General features: G+C 43.1%; 1 protein-coding gene across 2 annotated transcripts in view; it reads right to left on the bottom strand.

Moving 5' to 3' along the window:
- The window catches only part of CHN2 (chimerin 2), a 150,027-nt gene extending 134,866 nt beyond the window's left edge, over positions 1-15,161 (bottom strand). For both annotated transcript variants that reach the window (XM_028749670.2, XM_077937046.1), the window contains exon 1: positions 14,436-15,161. In XM_028749670.2, coding sequence (XP_028605503.2) covers positions 14,436-14,484 — 49 coding nt within the window. In that variant the 5' untranslated portion in view covers positions 14,485-15,161. The remainder of the gene's footprint in view (positions 1-14,435) is intronic.
- Between the last annotated feature and the right edge of the window lie 9,580 nt (positions 15,162-24,741).

Genomic DNA, 24,741 nt, shown 5'->3' with positions numbered 1-24,741 from the left:
TTTTAAAAGCATATAACAAGCAAGGAACAAGTATTAGAATGCCCATCAGAAGGACACCCTATGCCCTATGAGATAATGCTAGATGTTGTTCCAGATTGAATTGCTAAAGATCTGCATGCTTTGAAGTATCAGCGAGCAGCTCTTCAGTGAAAATGGGTCGGTATAAATGAAAATTTAAAACAACTCAGAGCCCGAAGAAAGGATAGGAACACAATCACTGATACCACAAACACGAATGAGCCATCAAGACTAAAACCTAAAATCTGCTATCTTCAAAATCTTTTGAGGATGTACAGTGGTACCTCTAGTTACAGACTTGATCTGTTCCATTCGCACCCCGAAAAGTCCGTAACTAGAGTGCTGCTTCTGTGCACACACGCAATGCGATAGAGTGCTTCTGCACATGTGTGGAGCGTGCAGAATGCTTCTGCACATGCACGAAGCGCGCAGAATGCTTCTGTGCACGCAGCAAAACCCGGAAGTATACACTTCTGGGTCTGCCGCATTCGCAAGCCGAAAAGACGCAACATGAACCTAACGCAACACGAGGTATGACTGTTGTGTAATTACATTAAAGGAATCACACCAGAGTTGTAACCATTCCCAGAAGGGTAAGAATGTGAATCTGCTGTAGCAAAAAATACCACTGGTCTTGTGGCACCTAATTGATTTATTATGGCCTTCGCTTTCATGAACCACAGTCCACTTCAACAGATGTATCGAATGTCACCGTGAATTAACAGGTGCATGTAACATGAATGTGCAACCATGGCTATTCCTCAATAGCAGTCAGTGTGGTGGGGCACAACCACAGAGGCACCTACCCAACGTGAGTTTACCTGGATGAGCCTGGGGTGGCGTAGAGCAGCAGCAATTTTGGGGTTATGTGACCGTACCAGTGGAGACAGCTCTGTGCTCCTAGCCGTACATCTGCACAGGTCTAATCTTGCTGCCCCTCTGCTCTATCCCACCTCTGTCCAGGTAAACTGCAATGATGCCGGTGTCACGAGAGCAGCGGCACATCACTGGCAACTACTGGTGCTCCTTACAAATAAAATAAAAGAATCCAGATACGACTTTCTAAAATGCTGCACATGTCATAACTAAAGAAACTAACCACCAAATTTGGGGGGGGGGGGGTCCAAGTCAGTATTGATGCTCTTAACTCAGACAACAAATACCACTTGAATTAGAGAAAGCAACTTGAACTAAGGCATTGACCACAAAAGTGGGAGCCAAAAACACTTGGGATACATATGGCTTACGAGCAGCAGAAAAGCAAGCAAATCAATGAGGGTCTCTGTAGTTTAAATTCACCATCAGCAGAACAAAGAATTGTATAGATTGGCAAATGGTTTGAACAACATCTTGAGGTCAATACAGTTAAGATCAGGAACATTATTACCAACAGAAGTGGAGCAAATTACACCATATTATGTAATTCAAGTAATGGGGAACTGGTATTAATATGGAGACCTGGTCCTCGGTCAATGTTATATAAAAATAACCAAACATAAGTCCAAGGATATTAAAATAACTTCTCTATCTCTCCACAGCTAGTCTCCATATCTCTTGGATCTGGCTGCAGATTTCCACAGAAGATGAAGTGAAGATGAAGATGAGAAATGCAAATGCATTTTAAGCAATGTTTTAGATTTAACAAGATCCTTTCCAAAAGCGAAAGGTTTGTTAACCCAGTCAGATGTTGGGATCCTTTTATAAGCTCCGGCTCCATATGGATCTTGCTATGGAGCAGTTGCAAAATAGTAGCCACACATCGCAAAAAGCTGCCTTATCAGCTCTAAGAAGCTAGTCTCTTGCTGAACACAAGTGCTGTCTTGAGCTGTGGATTATCAACAATGGCTTGTTCCTTTGTAAACAACATCTACTCAACTGGCCCTGGGCAAACTCATTCCACATGTCCTCAGAAGTGGCTAACAGGTGCCCACTTGTGTAAGACTACCACAAAGCAAGCGTCTCCAAAATCGACCACCTGAAGCTTTGCTTAGTAGCTACAGGGTGAATCAAGTATCTTATTTTTCAAATTACAGAATACTAACCATGTTTCTTATGCTACTTTCTGGGAACATAATCTGCCTCTTTCACTGGCACAAGCAACAGTAGATCTGAGGCACACCCGGTACCTGATTTTCCCATGGGATCTTAAACAAATGAGTCTGTTCTAGGCTTTGCTTTAAGAGCCCAGCTCATACAGTGTACACAATGAAGAGAGATATTGTACAGGACAGAAAGTCATAATAGTAATTATATTTATGAAGTGCCGTAACAAAAACTACTTTCAAGCCCACATGTTTTGATGCTTAATTTGTTAGAAACTGACTGCTTCAATTACAGCAGGGCCAGCGCTCCATATTCACAAAATAAGCTAAAAGGAACCCATACAAAGACAAGAGCTATTGTTCTACATTTTCAATTCAAAGGAAGTATCTGGTATGAATCAAATACAACAAGCAATCCAAGAATTTAGGAGAGCTTGACACCACCAAATGTCTGAATAACCAGTAGGTACTAATATAGATGCTTTCTCATTTATAATAGAAGAAAAACAGTCTGAATTCTGGGGTCTTAAATACACTAATCTGGAAGTAAATTGCACTGAAAATCACCAAAGTGGGTGCAATTTTTTTCTACATGCACCCACCTGTGTCTGAGGATCTATTAAAATTTGTGTTCAGTACAATGAGTAACACATGTAACAGCCACTGATACAACCATAACCACCTGAAAGCAATGCCCACTGTAGTGATGGTTGAGAACTGTGTTCCTATATATACACTACAGTATATGTATTTAGAAAAATACAACTTGAGATAAATAAATCTTGACTGCCACATGCTCCTCACCTGGGACTCGAGACAATTCCAGCTTGAACGCCTGATAAAAAAAGAGGTCAGATCTCCTGTACTTTTAACAGCTGTGTAGAAAGAAAAATCCAGCAGGTGTAGTTCACATAACAAGCAACACCGTCTGAAATTCTCTCTTCTTCCAAGGTATTAAAAGTGTGGCAATTCTGTCCTCCTTTTCACCTTGCCACCTTAAAACCAGAGTGGACCTGACCCCCACCACTTTTTTGCATATATGCAAATGCCTTGAGAAATGTAAAGTACAAATAGCATCTTTTTATTATAACCACCACAGAAAGAAAACAATTTCAATTTAAGAGCTGCCATCTTGTCCTAGCAAAACAGTGTATTTCATATGGTAAAACAGCTGAAACAAAAATAAAAAGGATGCCTTATTAAAGGACGGTGTTATCTTATATACTGTACAATCTCATCGTTTTCTTCGTGTTTAGGGCCCAGTGTTTGTTCTCCAAGTTCTGACAGCATCAGGTCAAGAAGGTCTCTCAGCATACAAACCATCTCCTGTAAAATACTGTCACCATGCATTTTAGACACATGACCTTCCCCCCTCCAACATCACACACATTCAATTGCTACTGAACCCTAACACCATTTGATATGATTGCTTGGCAACCTATTTACTCTGAAAATACACTCCAAAATATTATATGTTGTGCTCTCCTTGTTGTGGCATTAAATAAAACCAACATATCTTTGAAAAATGATTTCCTTTGTTAAGCTGACATTTATTAAAGTGAGTTGTACTTTCCACTTCTCAGGCTGTTTCTCAGTGGCTGAGTTCTAGAATTAAAAAAAATATACATGGATTAGTAGAGTCAAGGAATCCAACTGGACTGATTCAAGGATCCCAGTTATACTCATTTAGAAGTAACGAATGTTTACTGTTAACTGGGTGGCTACATTAACAAACCAGTACCACAAAGCCTAGTTAAACTAAAGCATGAGAAATATTGAAGATCAAAGTGTGAAATAGATAAAAAACAATTAAGGCAGCAAGATAATGAAGCTATGGAATTTATATAGAAACCAAATTGTCAGTACTGTAATTAAAAAGTACTATCCTATCTTGACAAGTAATAACAAATAAATTATTTAAAGGTGAGCATTTTTGCTACTCCTATATAGGTTGGCTCACGAGTAGGCAAACTAAGGCCCAGGGGCCGGATCTGGCCCAATGGCCTTCTAAATCCAGCCCGTGGACGGTCCGGGAATCAGCGTGTTTTTACATGAGTAGAATGTGTCCTTTTCTTTACAATGCATCTCTAGGTTATTTGTGGGGCCTGCCTGGTGTTTTTACATGAGTAGATTGTGTGCTTTTATTTAAAATGCATCCCTGGGTTATTTGTATGTTTCCACTTTGTTAAGTGGACAGTCTGTTGTCTCCCCCCCCCCCCCCCGCAACCTTTCTCCAAGCCTGTGGTTTTGTGAAAGATTGTGCTTGTAAAGTAATTATTGATATATCTTGTGCATTAACAACCCCCCAATGGATTTTACCATTGAAACACAAAACTTTTCAGAGACCTGCTTAGAGTTTAGACGTTATGTCCTTGGCTACTGTAGACTGCAGCCGGAACCTTTGCGAGGAAATTTGTTACATTTGTCTAAACAGCTAGTTTCATTTGGCTGCTCAGCAAACCACAGTGCTTGACTGGATTTAATTTAATTAAGATTAATTTACTAATACGAATGCATAATATTTACATAGTCTTTGTTTCTAATAAGCTTTGATGGTATTAAGGAATTAGCTTTCAAACTGCAATATTGGGAACTAAAAGCACAAAAAAGCAGACCCCAAATTACCATGGAATAACTAGGCATCGTGTCACTAAAGAAAATGCACCAAATCCCAAAGTTGGTAAGGTTCCAAGGAAATTCATATTGTACGAGGCACGTCCAACAGGTAGATTGTGATCTACTGGTAGATCACTGGACGTCTGTGGTAGATCACTGGCTCCCCCCAAAGAAGCTCAGTAACTCTGGCTCTCCTAAAAAAAGCTCAACACTTTTGCCCTGCACCCCCCAAAAAGGGGGTAGATCACTGCCAGTTTTTAACTCTGTGAGTAGATCGCAGTCTCTTGGGAGTTGGCCACCCCTGGTATATACCATATCTTTGGATTCTCATATACAGTTTGCAAAACGATTTGAAATGAGAGCAATTTGGGAAGCATGCAGAGGGAGAACTGACTTTCCTGAGTAACAAGTTGCCCTCAGCAAATCTGGGAAGTTTTCCAGGCCTGTGTTCTAGTTTAAAACTCCCTGTTGTTCTTTCCTTTGAACAGCGACCCTAATGGTGCAGAGAAGTCGAGCTCTGTGGAACAGCACTATTGTTATACAGTGGTACCTCGGTTTACAAACTTAATCCGTTCCAGAAGCCCGTTCTTAAACTGAAACCGTTCTTAAACCGAGGTGTGCTTTCCCTAATGAGGCCTCCCGCCGCTGGTGCCCTTCCACCGTTCGGATTCCATTCTTAAACCGAGGTAAAGTTCTCAAACTGGGACACTATTTCCGGTTTTGCGGAGTTTGTAAACCAAATTGTTCTTAAACCGGAATGTTCTTAAACCGAAGTACCACTGACAAAGAAAAAACCCTTCTTCTTGCCAGCTGGCCCAGTTGCCTAGTCTGGAATGGCCCTACACACAAACCCTTCACAGGGTTCCTGTCCCCATGGAGGGAGCCCTATGTGTGCACATCTGTCTGTATATAAAGGTAAAGGGACCCCTGACCATTAGGTCCAGTTGTGGCTGACTCTGGGGTTGCGGCGCTCATCTCGCTTTATTGGCCGAGGGAGCCGGCGTACAGCTTCCAGGTCATGTGGCCAGCATGACTAAGCTGCTTCTGGAGAACCAGAGCAGCACACATAAACACCGTTTACCTTCCCGCTGGAGCGGTACCTATTTATCTACTTGCACTTGACGTACTTTCAAACTGCTAGGTTGGCAGGAGCAGGGACCGAGCAACAGGAGCTCACCCGTGACGGGGATTCGAACCGCCGACCTTCTGATCGGCAAGTCCTAGGCTCTGTGGTTTAACCCACAGCGCCACCCACGTCCCTATATAGGCCCCTCTATATTGGCATATTGGGAGTGGGGCTAGCTGCATGTGCTTGAAAGCCCCGTCACACGTTTGGTACCTACAGATACTGCATGCAGAGAACTACAGTGTTAAGATAGTTTTATACTACGGCCAGATCATGCATATATGTGTTTGTGTGTTGGTAAATGAAGCACCGATGAAAGCTTCCATCTCAGCGCAGTCACCTTTTGTCTGTTATGTTGCTGTTGTTTCATTAGGTTTTAAAATGATGACTGATGTGATTTTAAAGAATTATAGGTATTCTTTGGCATGGTTTGTTTGCTACAGTTTTTTCAGCAGAATACACAGTGTAGATGTACTTGAAGGGAATAAATTCTTGAAAAAGCAATTATATTGTGGGTAGAGGAATTCCATGTGCTCTCTATAAGACAATTCCAAAACCACTTTTCACCACTGCAGGTTGAAGTCTCCTATGTTGAAGCTTTTTTCTAACATTGTGAATTGAAATATTTTTTTTCAGAAATCTCTGGAAATGGATATAAGGAGCCAGGGGTCAGCAAACTTTTTCAGCAGGGGGCTGGTCCACTGTCCCTCAGACCTTGTGGGGGGTCGGACTATATTTTGAAAAATAATGATGAATGTATTCCTTTGCCCTACAAATACATTTTTCCTGAGCTACACATATGTAGATCTATCACAATATCTGACCTGTGTTTTAAGTTGCCTCGTTTTATTACTTCATCGGTCTTTTGGCTAAAATCAAGGGTAGTATTTGTTCTTACAAGTTGTTTCATTTTATGTAACATAGAAGGATTTCTAAAAAGAAAATCTAAGTAACCACTAGAGTTTGGCACCCGCCGGAGAAGGCAAAGTAGTTTTGGGGAAAGAACTATTCAATCACGTTTTTCTTGGAAAAGCCAATTTGACTTCCAGAAACCCTTAGTTTCTATGTATTATGTAAACAGAGTATTCTTTTATTTTGCCCAAGGAATTTCCCATATTTCCACTGCTACCTCCCAGCTGAATTCAAAACTCTGTAGAAGCTCTCCATAACAGCCCAAGAGGGGAACAGATGAAGAACTTTTGAATTAGGAATGACCCATTTGGTACTCAACAAGGAATCAGCCAGGAAATCCTGCTGAAAACCAACCTGCACATATGCCAGCCTTCTCCAGCTTAGTGCTCTGCAGCTGATGTTGGACTCCAAGTCCCATCAGCCCCAGCTAGCCCTGCCAATGGTCAGAGACGATGCAAGTTGGAGTCCAAAACATCCGAAGGGCACCAGGTTGGGGAATCCTGCTCTAGCCTACTCTGCCAGTGGTTCTCCAGGATTTCCAACAGCAGGCTTTCCAAATCACATTCTACCTGTTTCTTTGAACTGGAAATAACAGCAACTGAATCTGGGGCCTTCTGCACCCAAACTACAACTTCTGCCATTAATATATTGTTCCTTCCCTTAAGCACATTAACCAACTGAGACCCCTATTGCCCAAAGGCGCAAGCCAGCCTCTCAAGGGCACTTACTAGACTGATATTACTTCCTAATCAGCAGTGTGTGATTGGCTAAGCCCAGGCTTCCTCAACCTCAGCCCTCCAGATGTTTTGAGACTACAATCCCCATCATCCCTGACCACTGGTCCTGCTAGCTAGGGATCATGGGAGTTGTAGGCCAAAAACATCTGGAGGGCTGAGGTTGAGGAAGCCTGCTCAAGCCTATTTGCTTCAGAAAGCACAAGAATTATTAGAATAGGAACTCTACCTGCATAGTTTGTGACATCCTAACATCAAGAAGATCTGTAGATTCTTAACTTCAAGAAGATTTGCAGAATATAAAGTTTTATTAAGAATAAGGTAAGTGCATGTATACTGCTGTTAGAGACTTAAGGGGTATACTACCCTGTAAGAGGGCAGGTTCTTTCTCAGTAATTAATCCCAGCTCACCACTGGGGATCCTGACAACATGTTGTAATAAATGGTGGTTCATAACTGTGGCCACCCTTCCAGGGGTCTCACCCTTCACTTTTCCACAGGCAGACCTTAAACACCATTTCAAATTTGGCCTCCCACCACCACAAACAGCATCTCATAACAGGGGAAAGACCTATACACCAGGTACAGTTCAGATAATACAGTGGTGCCTCGCAAGACGAAATTAATTCGTTCCGCGAGTTTTGTCGCCTTGCGATTTTTTTCGTCTTGCGAAGCACGGTGTCAGGAAAGTTTTGGAAAAGCTTCAAAAATCACCAAAGTCTTTAAAAACCTCAAAAAAGGCTACCACACCGCGTTCTATGAGTTGCTCCTCGAAGTCAAGTCGCAACTGTATTAACGGTGTTAAGAAAAAGGAAACAAACTTGCAAGACGTTTCCGTCTTGCGAAGCAAGCCCATAGGGAAAATCGTCTTGCGAAGCAGCTCAAAAAACCAAAAACACTTTCGTTTTGCGAGTTTTTCGTCTTGCGAGGCATTCGTCTTGCGAGGTACCACTGTACTTGTATTCTTTTATTTTCACATGCTAATTTCATGCACAGCTTGTATATTAGCCTGTCTAAAATGGGAAGACCCATTTATCCTTCTCATACAGATAAAAGGGTTTCTGGGGACCTGGAGCACACAGATGGCTCTAGAGATATCACAAGGCACCAAAACATCCTTGTTCTGAAACATGCATTTAATGTCCCGATTAAATCCTTAAAAGTTCAGGTATAATATAGCTTCGTTTGAGCCTGGTCTTTCACTCTAGCCATCATAGTTTAGCTGAAAAATCATGGCATGTGCTAAGGGCTCAGCAAACTTTTTCAGCAGGGGGCTGGTCCACTGTCCCTCAGACCTTGTGGGGGGGCTGGACTATATTTTTTTTGGGGGGGGGAATGAATGAATTCCTAACCCTAACCCTAAACCACAAATAACCCAGAGATGCATTTTAAGTAAAAGGACACATTCTACTCATGTAAAAACACACTGATTCCCAGCTCATGTCACATGCCATGAAAAATGTCCTTAGTCTTGCAAATTTGTCACAAAAGTTATTAGTCCCAAGAAATGCATGTTAGTATGTGTGTATCTTTCTATATTTATACCTTAAAATGAAACTTCTTTTTTTTACAATTTTTCTCTACATGGATCATACCCCCCAACTGTCCCGATTTAAGTGGGACAGCCCATATTTGGGGATGTGCTCTCGTGCAAGTCACATGACTCACGCAGGAGCACAGCCTCGAAAGGTGAGCATCCTGATTTTAGTATTGGGCAAGTGGGAAGGTAGTCAGTCAAAGAGGCTGGGTTGTGCCTTTACACTGCAGCTAGAACATCTGCACAAGCCACTGTTCCTGTGCAGCAGGTCACAGGATCAGGCAAAATGCTGAACCACTTCTAGCACAGCTACCAGAGCAAAAATTCCTAACCCAAACCATATCTAGTAGCACACAATTTTTCACCTGATTGCTCAGGCCTTTCATCTATGCAATGCATGCTAGCTATAAATACATCAAGTGGAAGACAGAATAATTTCATGCCTTTTGGAATTACAAAAAGGAGAATCAAAATGATAACTGATAGATAGGTGACAGCATGGATGCCTCCATCCCGGAGCGGTTTCTGCCCTCTCAACAATAATTTGGAAAGTGTTTAGGTGTGATGTGATTAAAATGGCATTTGGAATTATAAGAGTAGGTAATAAACGTATGCAGATGTAGATTACCTTTGTGTCTATTATGTCTTATACATTCCAAACAAGTTTTTAATTAAGCACGCTCAGAATTAAAGAATCCTGCCTTGTAATTTGCCACTTTTTGCCTAGGACTAGTTGTAATTGTGCTCTGGCAAGCACCCAAAGGGCAAAACTACCCAAGCTTGTCAGGATCAAGCCCACAGCAAGTGTTGAACTGATATCCTGAGGAATGTGAAATAGGTATGTGAAGAAACTAGGGCATTTCAGAGACCAGTTGTGCCAGCTGATCTCTTTAGGCAAGATTGAGCAGTTGCCTAATACTTCTAAAAGCTCCCAGGCCAGTCTTGGTTGCTCATTTCAGCAAAGAGGGTCACCTCCAGACAACCTATTGAACGTTCATCCCGATTTGTTTGCAGTGAGGTTAGACAAGGTCACACGACGCGACTGTTATTCCACACTGTAGTGTACATTTTCCCATCACATTCCCTATCGCAAATAGTCCAGTAATTCTGAGAAGCAGGTTTGTTGCAGAAAAACTCCACATCAATTTCAATTCCCCAATCTGCATTCGATTGCCAGCACAAAGTCAAAGAGAAACTGCATGAATGCCATTCTGTCTGGTCTGCTGCCCTGAGTACTCTGTTTTTTACCTACCATACACTTTGGTAGGTGTAACCTGCTTTTTACCTACCATTCAGAAAGCGTATCTAATTATTCCGAACCAAAAAGAATCCACTAAATTGTTTCATTTTATTTCCATTATAAAGATATGGCTTGATCTTTGAGGCGCAGTTTGCAGCTTTTGGGGGGAGTTGGTGTGCCAATTTTTCACCCTAGTTCTCCTACTGCTTGTTAAATGAATGCTCCCTGAATGGCGCATGAATGACCCCCATCTATCAAAGCAGTAGTAAGAACAGGAACAGCCGTATTTTATATTGATTCTGTACTTTGTCCATAGAAAATGTGTCCTTTGCAAGAAGCAGAACGTCTTATGATGGAAAGTCAAATGAGAAGGAATAATTATATATAATCTGCAAAATTATTCTTCTTAAACCCAACTATGCTCTGGCTGTTCATTTTTAAAAACTGGACTATGTAGTTAGATGCTATTAGAAAATGCTCAGAAACTTGCTGAGTTCTGAGAAATAAAAACCACAGACTGCCAAAATGCAGCTGCATGGAGTCAAATACGCTGGACCCACATATACTGGAAACATCACTTAAGGGGAAAAAATACTGACATTTTTACTGAAAAGTATATGAAACAGATATGGTGGTTACATCTTTTATTGGATGTACTTCTGTTTGAGTAAAGATACACTCTAAAATGAGGAATAACACCCCATCAGACATGAAACAACACAGAGCTTAAAAACTGAGGCATAGCGAGGAATACAAATGTGTTGCATTTAAGAGCAGAAATGCAGGCGGAATATTTAAAACATTTACAAATGGGAATAAGAATGTCTCGTGACATTAAGCTCTTGAACACTTAGTTAATCCTTCATATGCCAGAGTGTGATATAATTACACCAGTCCTTAAGCCCTATGGTGGGATGCGGGTGGCGCTGTGGGTTAAACCACAGAGCCTAGGACTTGCTGATCAGAAGGTCAGTGGTTCGAATCCCCGCAAGGGGGTGAGCTCCCATTGCTCAGTCCCTGCTCCTGCCAACCTAGCAGTTCGAAAGCACGTCAAAGTGCAAGTAGATAATAGGTACCGCTCCGGCGGGAAGGTGAACGGTGTTTCCGTGCGCTGCTCTGGTTCACCAGAAGCGGCTTAGTCAAGCTGGCCACATGACCCGGAAGCTGTCTGCGGACAAACGCCGGCTCCCTCGGCCCATAGAGCGAGATGAGCGCCGCAACCCCAGAGTCGGTCACGACTGGACCTAATGGTCAGGGGTACCTTTACCTTTACCTTTTTTAAGCCCTATGGTACTATATAAACCATAGAAGCATTTTAATTTAAACATCATAAAGATGCCAAGATATTTTTTCTCCCAAAAATGCCCCAAAGATTTGATTCCTCTCAACTCATCTTATCCCATGCTGCTTCACAACGACTCATAGCCACCATAAGTTCTTTGCCCCACCTCTTCCAGACTCCAAATATGTATGGTACTCAGTATGCATCCAGATGGCTACTCTTCTGTGGTGATTCACATGCATAGAATCATTGGAGAGTTGGAAGGAACCACCAGGGTCATCTAGTCCAACTGCCTAGATCGCAGAAATCTTTTTGCCCAATATGGGGCTCAAACCCACAACCCTGATATTAAGCCTCTCATGCTCTACTATCCTGCAGGCACTCAGCGGAAATATAGGTATATGCTAACAGTGCTCTTTAACCCTAGGGCAACAAATCTACTTTTTAAAAAAAAAGAATTATTGCAGTTAGGAAAGTGATGGAGAACTGCACTGAAAAGTGAGGGGTGAATGGAGATGTGCAACTTCCCCCATTCTTGCCCCACCAGCAAGTCAGGATGCATGCTCACTGTCAAATAACTGCACCCTAAACAAATTGGAAGCAATGCTCAATAAAGACCAGACATAATCTAACTACTATGTAAGCTTTGTTCGAGCAAAACAGGAAGAATGCTGACTAAATAGGTCATCTGGAGGAGACCTGAGTGCTTCTTTTTTTCCAGTTCCACAGCATTACCCATTTCCCTCATTTTACTGTGAATTATCTTAATCTGTCTTTTGATATATAGGCACATAAGGAAGCCTTCTGAGTAATGTAGATTAGTGGCAAGAGTATACTATCTGCATGGACTGGACCACAGGTTTAGTCAACATAGGAAATGCCGAAGTACAGTGGTACCTCGGGTTAAATACTTAATTCGTTCCGGAGGTCCGTTCTTAACCTGAAACTGTTCTTAACCTGAAGCACCACTTTAGCTAATGGGGCCTCCCGCTGCTGCCGGAGCATGATTTCTGTTCTCATCCTGAAGCAAAGTTCTTAACCTGAGGTACTATTTCTGGGTTAGCAGAGTCTGTAACCTGAAGCATCTGTAACCTGAAGCGTATGTAACCCAAGGTACCACAGTACCTCATGAGTGTCCATTGGTCTAACTCTCTGTAAGATTGTCCTGTTTATTCTATTCTTTAAAAAAGCTATTGAGAAAAAGAATGGAGATTGCGCATAACTGCTAAACGTAATCATATACGAACTATCTACCTTATCTGGGTTCAAACATATCAAAAATTAGATACCAGCTTTCATCTTTTCGAGTCCTGACCTTCAGTATAAGATACAGGTTCTGAAGTTCTGGTTCATGTGAAACATGAAGTTCGGCATTTTAAAAATATGTATTTTGGACTCACCACAGAAATTTCGAGCTTCTCTTGATTCAAGAATGTGTTACCTCTCCCCACGTGAATCTCACAATTTTAATGTGCAAGATTCATCACATGTTAGAGTGCTAGGTTTTTTAATTTCACAAAACAGCATTCAGTGAGAACCTGACTAATGGGCTTTTAAACAAGCTGTTCCCAGGTGATGACTGCTTACAGCTTCATCTTGCCAAAGACACCATTCCAATTCTAGTCCTCATAAGCATACACACTGAAGTTTTCTACTACTAGCACTAATTTTTACAGCTTTAATGAAGGAAACACTTGTGTCTAATTTTATTAACGAAAAGAAAAGCTTTCAAGAAGGTGACAGAATTCTTTACTGAACATTTACAGTGGGAGTATTCAGCAGAAATAGAAAACCTTTAACTTAGGCTCCAATCCTAAACACACTTACAATGCACACACTCAATGGATGCAATGGGACTACTTTCCAAGTAAGGAATTGCATTGTGCAGCTGCAATCCTACGTATACTTAGTAGAGAATAAGTCTATTGAAATCAGTAGGGCTGAATAAACAAGCATAGGAATCTTTGCCCACCTTTGTTTTGGGGAAAGGCATTTACAGGCTGTCTGGTTTGATAACATCACTCTCAAATCACAAAACTCAGAAGTTACAGTAAAGAATGGAATAATAAGAATCTTGATGCAGCTTTACTTGCCTTCTTCCATATTTGAGAAGCACTGTTTTCCATATTGATCGCTACTAGTTCACCACCCAGATAATATAAGCAAGAAATTGCCACACATCACCTATGAGTTTGGCTCAGCCCTGCATGGAAGGCTTACCATCACACACAGTAATCCACCTATGTCAGAAAATGAAGAAGAATGTGAAAGTGGGTTGCAACTGCTTGCTCCATAGGACTTGGTAACTGAACAGGTGTAATCACACTTGGGAGGAACTGCTCAGCCAAGCACAGATATTTTTAGAAACTGCTGGTGCTCCGAGCAATGACGAGAGAATGGCTTGCATTATTCAAAATAGTTGAAATCAATGGACTTCAGTCACGTCCATTCATTTCAAGGTGTCTACTTTGAATACGACCACCAACGTGAATTTATTCATCTTCCTGCTTGAGCAGGGTGTGAATGTGTTAGGTATCAGAGGTTTAACCGCCGGCATCTTCCACCCACCCGCCCGAACGATTTACGGATCGAATCGTAACTGTCAGGTTGGGTTCAGCAACCTCTTGCAAACCAGGGATACAACCATCGACGGACACAAAAAATGGATTTAGGATGCTGCACTTTCCCCAAATCTATGCAGGAAAGCACGCACCTCACCTGCTCTTTTCTGTTACTCCTCCAGCCCTTTTGCATGCAAAGTGGGAGAAAGGAAAGGAAAATAACTTGGTGCCAAAGAGGTCCTCCTCGCAGCCAGGTCCGTCCATCTAACTAACATAAATAAACAGCATTCCGGAAGGCTGGGAGGTAATCAGGAGGCAAATCCTGCCGTAAGGGGCGATTTAATTCACTCTTTTTTTCTTAACTTACCGGAGGAAATCGAGGAGCCCGACAAACTGGAGTTGCTGGAGGTGGCCATCCTCTTCCTCTTGGGTTCCTTAGTGACTAGCCCAGGTGCTGCTACTGCTGTTGCTGCTCTCCGGCTGCCGCCCCCGACCCATTGCAAAGTGCCGGAGCCGCGCTGAGCAAAGCAGCAGCAGCAACAGCACCCGCTACTGCTGCTGGCGCCGGGGCTCGCCTTGCCGCCCAGCCAAACAACGTGCTGCTGCTGCTGCCGCCGCTCCGCTCGCGCCCCTTTCAGCCTCCGCGAGGCGGTGGAGAAGCCGCCCGGGCTGCCCGGCGAAGGGCCCCGCGCTGCGTCCAGTTCCTTTCTCTCCGCCGGAGAGGAGGAGGAGAGGAGAGACTCTGGAGCCGCCCCGCCAGCTCCCTGCCTTCGCCTTTCCCCCTTCCCTCCCTCCGCCGGAGCGCCTCACTCTTGACAAGCGAGGGAGAGAGAGCGGCTCCACCTCCTCCGCCTCCGCCGCCTCAGCTCCCCTCACTCGCGCGCGCACACAAAGGAAGCGGAGGAGAGGCGCACGGGATGCGGGCTGCTGCCGCTGCTGCCCTTGCCCTCAGGGCGGGCTACTGAGGGCGCCCAGCCCGAGGCGGGAAAACAAGGCGAGCGGCCGAGCGCTTGCAGGAGGGCACCGGCGGCGCTGACCCAGCGGGCGCCGCTCCTTCCATGTGCCAAGGCTGGTCCAGCTTCGGGAAGCCGAGGCTGCCGGTCGCGCCGCCTCCGGGCGGGGAGGGGCGGACGGGGGTGGGGTGGGGAGGCTAAGCCCAAGGAGGCGCTTCCTCAGGCGGCTGGCGCTGGTGTGGAACTTCCCGGCTCTCGTGCGGAGGGAGAAAGGAGCCCGCCGCCTCCGGGCTGGGGCTCGCGCTTCTCTCTCCCCCCCCCCCCCAAGTCTTCTTTCATAATTTACTTTATGGGAGTCTCTCTCTCGGCATCTCCCACTCCCCCAAGCAGACTCCGAACAAACATAACAAGCTGCGTTTGCCACAAGAGCATAGGAACATGCTGTTCTCTTTCCGTAAAACTAGCAGCCTTTTGTTTAGGTGTCCCTGCCTTCCTTCAGTTACCTGCAGGGTTTTCCCTCCCTCGGAGAGGCAGGGCAGCCCTCTGCTGTGGGGATGCTGTTGCCTCCGGATTGCCTAGATCAAAAAGGAGGGCTGGCCTGCAAGAGCCCCCTCTGCAACTCTTCTTGCCAGTTGGGGTCGATCAGTGTCGGATGTACGTATAAGCTGAACAAGCTATAGCTTAGGGCCCCCCCCCAACCCTAACCCCCCAAAAAATTAAAGGAGAAAAACAACTGGATGTACATTCTCGAAATATAAGATAAAAAATAAATAAAATAAAACCTACATACAGCAACAGTGTGTTGTGTTGTGTTGTGTTGTGTTGTTTTGGCTCCTATGGTGTAAGTAATGGGCCCTGCCTGCTCCTTAACATATCACTGGTTTGCTCATTTCTATATATAGGGTGCCTACATTCTTCGTGCACTTGTTGCATGGCAACATGTGCAAATGGCTTTAGATACCTATTAGGTCCATAAATTACCATATAGTATATATATAAAACACAAAAAACAGCGACAATTTGTTGTTGACAAAGGACAGCTGGACATATAAAGGGCCCCATTACCTTCAGTAGCTTAGGGCCTCATCAAACCTAAATCTGGCCCTGGGATCGATTCCCTCCATTGCAAGCACTGCACATGGTCTTATTTATATATTATTATATTATATTATAATTATATTATATTATAATTTCTTTATACTCCTGTAATAGTGGCCGTGCTCATTCATGAGGAAGGCTTCGGGAGTAAACGTGAGGGAAAATCCACACCCGCTGCCTTGCAGGACATCTTTGGGAGAAGAAAAGGCTATGGAAGAAACCCTACACAAATCCGGAATGGAGCCCCAAAGGAGGTTGGATGGTGCCTTGTTCACCTCCTTCTGGCAACTAGCTGCAGCCAGGCTGGTGTCAAACATATCTCTGCTTTCCTCTGGACCTTATCAGCAAGGCCGAGAAGACAGCCCAGGACCTCCATACACACTGCCCAGGCTTGCAGGGAGGCCACTTTTTGTGCCACTAAAACAACACAGGAAGCAGCAGTTACAAGCTGCCAGTCTCTGCAGCCACAGCAGCTGCTGTGATTCTCCAGCGGTTTGACTGGATTAATATACTGTATTTAAGATAATCTCCCCAACCAAAAAATGATCAGTTTAGACATGACTTACATTAACGTGCCTTTGTACTGTCTACAGCACACCTATGACTGCAGAATATGCCCCAGATATAGTACTGTAGTTTTGACAGCTAGAATACCTCCTTTGGTTACTGTTATTGTTACATTTTGAAAGTTAAATTTAAACACCTAAGAAGAACCCTGCTCCAGCATCCTGTTCACAGTAGCCAACCAGTTGCCTCTAGGAAGTTCACAAGAAGGACATGAGCAGAGCAGCGGTGCCCCTGTTTGTTCTCCTCAGAAACAGGCATTCAGAGACATACTGTATCTGATCCTAAAGTCAAAGGAGCCCTTCCAAAAAAAGAAAAGAAAAGGGAGGAAGGGGTTTGCTTGTTTGCAACTCTAACTGTAAAATGAAATGCAGATGCAAAGTGGTCAGGAAGAATCTCACAAGAGCCATGCTACCTTTTTTTGATGCGCTGTTTCAATTCCCAGAATTTAGCCTTGGGAAATTTACATATAATGATGTTCTCGGCAATACTGACATCCAATACAGGCCTCGAAATCTTTTCCAGAAGAAGCTCATTTTAGTTTTTCAGTTCGTAGACTGCAGAAGTTTCCTCCACAACAGGCATTAAGCTGTGACTGCCATTTGAACACAGAGTGCTCTTTCCCTGCCTTCCATTGTATCTTTTGAAACTGCCACCACACACCTTTTTATTATTATTTATTAAATATGCCTACCGCTCTTCATCTAAAGATCATGGGGCGGTTCACAAAATGAAAACACAAAATATATAATAAAATAAAAACAAAAAAATAAGGCTGAGATCTGACAAGGAAATATATGTGCTTGCTTTGCTAATTGCTAGCCCTTCCCCGATATGTACAATACAGCATTGCTTTATTTCTAATTGAATGAAACACTGTCTGTATAGGGAACAGTTATGGAACAGTTCAGGAACCCCTCTGGTGGCAGCTCAGTATAGCTCATGCAATACACTATTTAGTTATTGGTAATGTCTGCTACCACACCAGGTTCAAGGTTCTGGTAGTAATACACAAAGCCCTGAATAACTTAGGGCCAGGTTCCCCTGTACAGCCCAAGTCAATTGCTTTATGGACCAGAAGCATGACTCAGGTCAATGCAGAGTTTTGCTTTCAGTGTTGTTTGTGGGTCCATCTATATGAAGTTAGATAGGCACAGTCCCTAGTGAGATGCATGGACAAAATGGTTTTACAGTCGTACCTTGGTTTTCAAACAGCTTAGTTCTCAAACGTTTTGGCTCCTGAATGCTGCAAACCCAGAAGTGCCTGCTCCAGTTTGTGAACTATTTTTGGAAGTCAAACATCCGACGGGGCTTCCGGAGTTTCTGATTGGCTGCAAGAGCTTCCTGCATCCAATCAGAAGCCGTGTTTTGGTTTCCGAACGTTTTGGAACTTGAACGGACTTCCAGAACGGATTCCGTTCAACTTCCAATGTACGACTGTATTTCAAAAAGCCTTTACAACCTGAATGCTTCTCAAATGTTCTGCTTTTTTATTTTTAGGGATATAGATTTCAAAGACAGGAGTGCCTGGCGTGCTCTGGTCCACGGGGTCACGAAGAGTCGGACACGACTAAACAACAGATTTCACAAGAAAAACCTGCACACACAACACAAATAGCATCCATATTAAGTGGGAAACATTCAACATCATGAAATCGATGGGTCAAAGAAAGTCACAGCAGACTGCTAAAAGAAACAAAAGGTACCGGTAATTTCAGTATGAATAAAAATGCAAAATTAGTTTGTTGTGCAATATAATAAACAGTCTTCTCTGTTAACACTTTACTGCACAAGTTACCAAGGGTAATCTCTAAAGTGACATCTTTGCTACCAACAGTTTGAAAATGCCCATGGGGCTTTTCCAGACAATCAGTCAATAACACATGCTGCAATGTTTTAAAAGTCCCTTCAAATGTCAATAGCATAATATCCCGTGTGGACAATAGCCATGCTGGTGCAGATCCCTTTGGCTTAGTTAAATGAGGGAGGCTGAGCAGAACAGGTAGATTACCTGCTTCCAAATTAACGATTCACACAACTCCCTTTTTCTTCATATATTTTCATATATCAGAGGTTGAGTCCTCTGAAGCTGAAGATATACAGCATACCACCTCAAGTTTAGAAAATAATGCAGTCACGTGCAGAGAGGAAATTAATGCTGTTCACTTATGACATCATATAAAAGCGCCTTCTCTACGGTGGCACCTTGTAATGATGGAGTTTGTAATTTAGTTATATTCCCTTACTATTAAGAAGTTCCCCTGAAATTCACATGATCCAGTTCCAGAGGCATTCAAGTTGCTGCAAAAGTTTTGCATTAAAGGCTCTGAAGAATGAAGTTGCTTCAAGTCATTCCCTCATTCCTCTAGCTTGACTGTAGACCAGTTACAGACCTGGTTTATAAATCTCCTTATCCTCAGAGGTGAGTGAAATCTATATCTTTCTATGCAGCTTGAAGATGTTCCTCTTTGCCCAGACCTTTGCAGGGCTCTGAGCTTTTGTATCCAGCTGTGAAATTATTAGTGCAGGCTTGTTGTATCGCTGAGATTGTACTAGAGCCTTTAACTGTGATATATGGTTTTAATTTTTGCTGTTTCAATGGTATTGGGATTTTCTATTGTTAGCTGCCCTGAGATCATATGTGATGAAGGGTGGGACAGAAATGAAATGAGCAGATAAATAATAAAATTAATAAATATAATGTCCAAATAAGTTCCTATTTACATTCCGCAGTCATAATTAATTTGCTATATATTGGGTGTAAGCACTGCATTTTTCCTAAGGTTAAAATTGCTGTGATTTGAGTGCAGGGGAAATGCGATGTCCTTAACAACGGAATCACAGCCTCGAGGCAAGACTAGTAGAGGGCACAGAGAGAAAGAAATGTACATATATTTCACACAGAAAACAATGTGCAGAAAGGCCCACCGAGAAGCAATATTGGGAGAATCAGGTAAAAGCATGAGATGGGCATTTTGTGAAACTCAGAGAACCTTTTCATCAGCACTGCATATCTACTCCTTGCATCAAATGTCTCCAAAATTGTCTATAGCAATTTCCTGGCCTTGCTGCATCTCCTACCTGCATTTCCAAAGCATTACTAGGGGAGTGTATATGAGGGTGTGCATCAATATCTATGCCACACAGCAGACATGGTGCCAAAACTGCATTGACATTATGCCAGCATTGCAGCCTGACTACAGAAGCACAAAGGTTTTGGATCAATTTGCTGATACTCTGTTCTGGGTGCCCTGAGACTGAATGTCCTTCCCCACATCACCGATGGATATATCCCTTCTATATTTAACACTTTCTCTTTTGCAAGCTATGAGTTTACTGACAGACTGGAAAATAAATATGTTCCTCAATCTGATGTTTACTTCTGTTGGCGTTAATTAACTCATTTATTTCAGCTCTATTTTTAAATTCAGTTTATCGGTCAAATCCAGCCCATGACTAGCTGTGCAAGCCAATTCACCCATGCACCTTCTTGTCAATCAACTTTGAGACAATAGATGTTAGAGGGCTAAAATACTTGTCTGTCTGTCTGTCTGTCTGTCAGTCTGTCTCTTATGCCTATGTGCTACTGCTCAGCTGCATGGAGAATTCCACACTAATAAATATCCAGGAAAACAAATGTAGACATAATATATGAAGTGTATACAGCTAGATAAAGGCGGTGAAGTGTCAATTCAAGGCAACATGTCAGAAATATGGGAAACATCCATAAAGAGGACAGAGAAAACAAGAGCTGTAAGAGTTAAGAGATCCATAACCACTGACCATAGGCTGTAAGAAAAAATGGAGAAAGGAAGCAAGAAAGTGTTGTGGCACTAAGGTAACATGACTATACTCTGCCTGTTTAGCCTCATACACTTCCATATTTTTTTCCACGCTTCCTAAACTAGTTTTTCTCCTCTTGTATTGCTATTGTAATGAGCAGCAGCCAATGCTGGCTTAGCTGCCCACTTCAGGTTGCAATTAACTCATAATAAGCATGTCACAAATCTTAACCTGACTCCCCTTGATGATTTTTGTTCGTGTGGTAAGATAAATATCTATGATGGCTGATCTATGACGTCAGTTGCCTACTGACTCTACAAACTCTGGGTAAATTAAGAGCATAAAACATTCCACAGGCTGTGCATAACAAAGAAAGCAATATGATTAAGAAGTGTATTTCAAGAGGAAGGTAAAACAACAAAGGAGGAATGCAATTTTTATGTAAAGCCTAAAAACAATCTCAACCCCAGCTCAAAAGATTATGTTGTTCCCTATCAAGATCGTTGTCCTCCAAGTGATTACAAAATCAAGGAAAAGCTGAGCTCCTATAAACAAGAAGGCAATGTGGTAAAGAATGCCAGAGGAAAGCATGCAAGCAGGAATCCAAAACGAAAGCAGAGAATGTTATTTATGCTGGGAACTTGGGACAAGAAAGTGTGGGGCCAGAAGGACTGCCAGTATTCCTTCTTAGTGGTAGCACCCTAGTTGTGGAATGGTCTCTCTAGAGGTGCCTTCTTTAAGGCAATTGCAACATCAAGTGATGACTTCTTTAAAAGGCTTAACATCTGTGTTTTTAATATTCTGAACCACAGTTGATATGCTCTATATTAGCTGGTCATCTGCTTTTATTATGTTATAACCATGTTATTGGGTAGTTTACAAAGGTCCGTATAGTTAAAGCTATGGTTTTCCCAGTAGTCATGTATGGAAGTGAGAGCTGGACCATAAAGAAGGCTGATCGCCGAAGAATTGATGCTTTTGAATTATGGTGCTGGAGGAGACTCTTGAGAGTCCCATGGACTGCAAGAAGATCAAACCTATCCATTCTGAAGGAAATCAGCCCTGAGTGCTCACTGGAAGGACAGATCGTGAAGCTGAGGCTCCAATACTTTGGCCACCTCATGAGAAGAGAAGACTCCCTGGAAAAGACCCTGATGTTGGGAAAGACTGAGGGCACAAGGAGAAGGGGACGACAGAGGACTAGATGGTTGGACAGTGTTCTCGAAGCTACCAGCATGAGTTTGACCAAACTGTGAGGCAGTGGAGGACAAGAGTGCCTGGCGTGCTCTGGTCCATGGGGTCACGAAGAGTCGGACACGACTAAACGACTAAACAACAACAATGTAAATATAGAATTAATAATAATAATAATAATAATAGTCAATGGCAAACGTCTGCAGCTTCTGACTGTGAAATGGATCAAGAAGACTAGGACACCTATTTCCTATGTCCCACCAGAGGAGAGGTAGGTGTGAAGGTCAACCCACAAAAGCATTTCAGGAGGCAAGGTTCAGTTCTTGAGTGAGACACACAGAAAGAAGCAAGTAGGGAATCAAGCTCTGGAAAGTGTATTTGTGGAGGTTGCTCTCTCTGGAGCTGTGGCGGAGTTGTTTGTTGGAGCCATTCCTCCACCCATGTACAACTTGTATATTTGCAGATCATTGCAGATTTTACAACATGGTCAAGGAGCTGTCATGCATGGAATGCCTGGAGTGAGGAATTAACTCTTTATTGTCAAAAGTACACTTACCAGATAGAGAAAGGTATGTCCGTCAGTCCTTTGTCTCTCGGCTGCTCTCCTACGTGTGCATCCGATGAGGCATTTGCTGCAACAGAGAGGCCCTAACCCCGATCTTGGCTTGTGTATCTCCCCTACCCAAACTGCACACAAGCAGGCAAAGACTATGCCTGTGTGTAACTTGTCTCTGCTCCTCCCACTTTAATCCTCTCCTGGTTCTGGGAGAAGTGGAGCAGAAGAGATAGGAGGTGGAGGTGTGGAAGCCAGCCCTTGAATCCAAATCAGCCAGACCTATCCTTCTCACTGCAACTGTTATTTATTCTCCAACCCTTCAGCTTCTCCTGCCTCTGCCTCTGGTCTCCTGGCTGTTACAGGTTCCCCCAGTTCACTGATCCCTTATTCCACATCAAGTCTCCAACCCCCTTCTCCCACTGCCCACTCAGTATCTAGCCAGTCCCTGATAGCCAGTCCACCATAAATCTTCAGTGGTCTCCTTCCAAAGAAAGCCAAACACAGTTAAGTGCTGTACCCCTGGAATTTATCACAACTTGGAGAAGGGATGGGCAACAGTAACTACACAAAAGGGGGAACTTCTGTGTGAGTCCTGTGTACAGAATCCTTCGAAGGCCTAACTAGCCTGCAGTCATGTAGCTCTGCCTGGTTGGGAGTTAATGCAGAGGGATTAGTTCACAGGGTGAAGACATATTAGTCATTGTGACTTAAGGTGGGAGATTCAGCAGTCAAACCCAATACAGTGGTAGCTTGGGTTACATACACTTCAGGTTACAGACTCCGCTAACCCAGAAATAGTGCTTCAGGTTAAGAACTTTGCTTCAGGATGAGAACAGAAATCGTGCTCCGGTGGCGCGGCGGCAGCAGGAGGCCCCATTAGCTAAAGTGGTCTTCAGGTTAAGAACAGTTTCAGGTTAAGAACGGACCTCCGGAACAAATTAAGTACTTAACCCGAGGTACCACTGTACATATTCTTGTTAGTTAGCATGAAAGGTGTCTAAGAGCACAGAGCTGTATTGCTGATAGGCAGAGCCTTGGACCACAGAAATGTAATTGGTAGAGAGGGCTCTGTGCGATGTCATTTCCCCTGCTTTCCTGAGGGGAAAGGATCATGTAGTACAGTAATTTCCTGCTTCTTTCTCTCTATCTCTCTCAGACCAACCATATAAAAGGACGTATGTTTGCTTGCTCCAGCTATAGACAAATGGCCAAAGCTGTTTCTACTGTAAATTTAAGTATTTTACCTGCTGCTGTAGCTGAGAACCAATACAAAACTATGAGTAAGTAAATCATGTTTTAAACTTACTTTTGCGTCAGTTGTCTGGTGCTTTGTTAAGATGGATAAGGGAAGCCAGCTTGCTTCTCAACTGGACATTCAAAAGAGTGCTGCACAGCCTATTCTCATACACTTCGGTATTGCTGCTAAGGGTGGGAATGTAAACTCTGTTCAGCTCACACACATGGGCACCTACAGAGATAAAGCTGTTGTTGGGATTGTAAAATCAGCACTGGTCATTGATTGAGCAGCATAGCTGCATTCTGATCCTCATTTGTACATAACACAAGCGGACTGTGAGGCTCAAGGGTCCTTTTAGCATCATAGTACGTGAAAACGTACTGAAAAGACTACTGCACAATCTAGCCTTGAGGCTATATTTGTATGGGAGTTTCTCCTTGTAATGCATCTCCTTTAACTTTCACATCACACATTTCAAACATTGTTTCCATAATCTTTAAGAGGAGCTCTTACATTTTATGACTCCATCTCATTCATGTAAAATATGAGGATGAAACCTCCCTTTGACTCAATCATAAGATGTCTGACAGGCAATTGTTTCTGAGTGAAAGCAAAGGAAATGTAAAGTTATGTGAGGAACATTTTTGTCAAGAGAGAGAGAGGGCAAGAGAAAATCTTCCAGATGGTTGGGAAATAAGTAATTATTCATGTCCACTTATGTTTGAAATGTTTAGGTTTTATTTCCTTTGCCCTCCTTTTAAATGTTTCAGACTGAGAACAATTTGTCACCTAACATATTGTTATGTGTTTGTGGGGGGGTCAGATTCCTATGAGTTTGGTGTGTTTGTGTTAAAACTCTGGCCAGCCCATTAGCTTCTGCACTCGGTATGTGTTAGAACAGGCATAGGCAAACTCGGCCCTCCAGATGTTTTGGGACTACAACTCCCATCATCCCTAGCTAACAGGACCAGTGGTCAGGGATGATGGGAGTTGTAGTCCCAAAACATCTGGAGGGCCGAGTTTGCCTATGCCTGTGTTAGAATTTTAAGTCCAGTGAGTGGTAGGATTTAATTAAGCCCTTTGTGTTAAGTTGGATGCCAGATTCCTGCATGTTAAACTGGATGCAAGACCCATGTGTGTATTTGAGCTGTATGCTAAGCGCTGTTAACTCTCTGGAATTAGCATGTGTAACTTGTCAAATTTCCTAGGACATTTCTTAGTCCCAGGAAATCAACCTGTGTTAAAAGATAATTAAGTCAGACTAATCCCCTCTGAGGACGCGGGTGGC

Source organism: Podarcis muralis, chromosome 12 (genome assembly GCF_964188315.1).
Source record: "Podarcis muralis chromosome 12, rPodMur119.hap1.1, whole genome shotgun sequence".
Taxonomy (NCBI): Eukaryota; Metazoa; Chordata; class Lepidosauria; order Squamata; family Lacertidae; genus Podarcis; species Podarcis muralis.
This window is presented reverse-complemented; position numbering and strand designations above follow the sequence as displayed.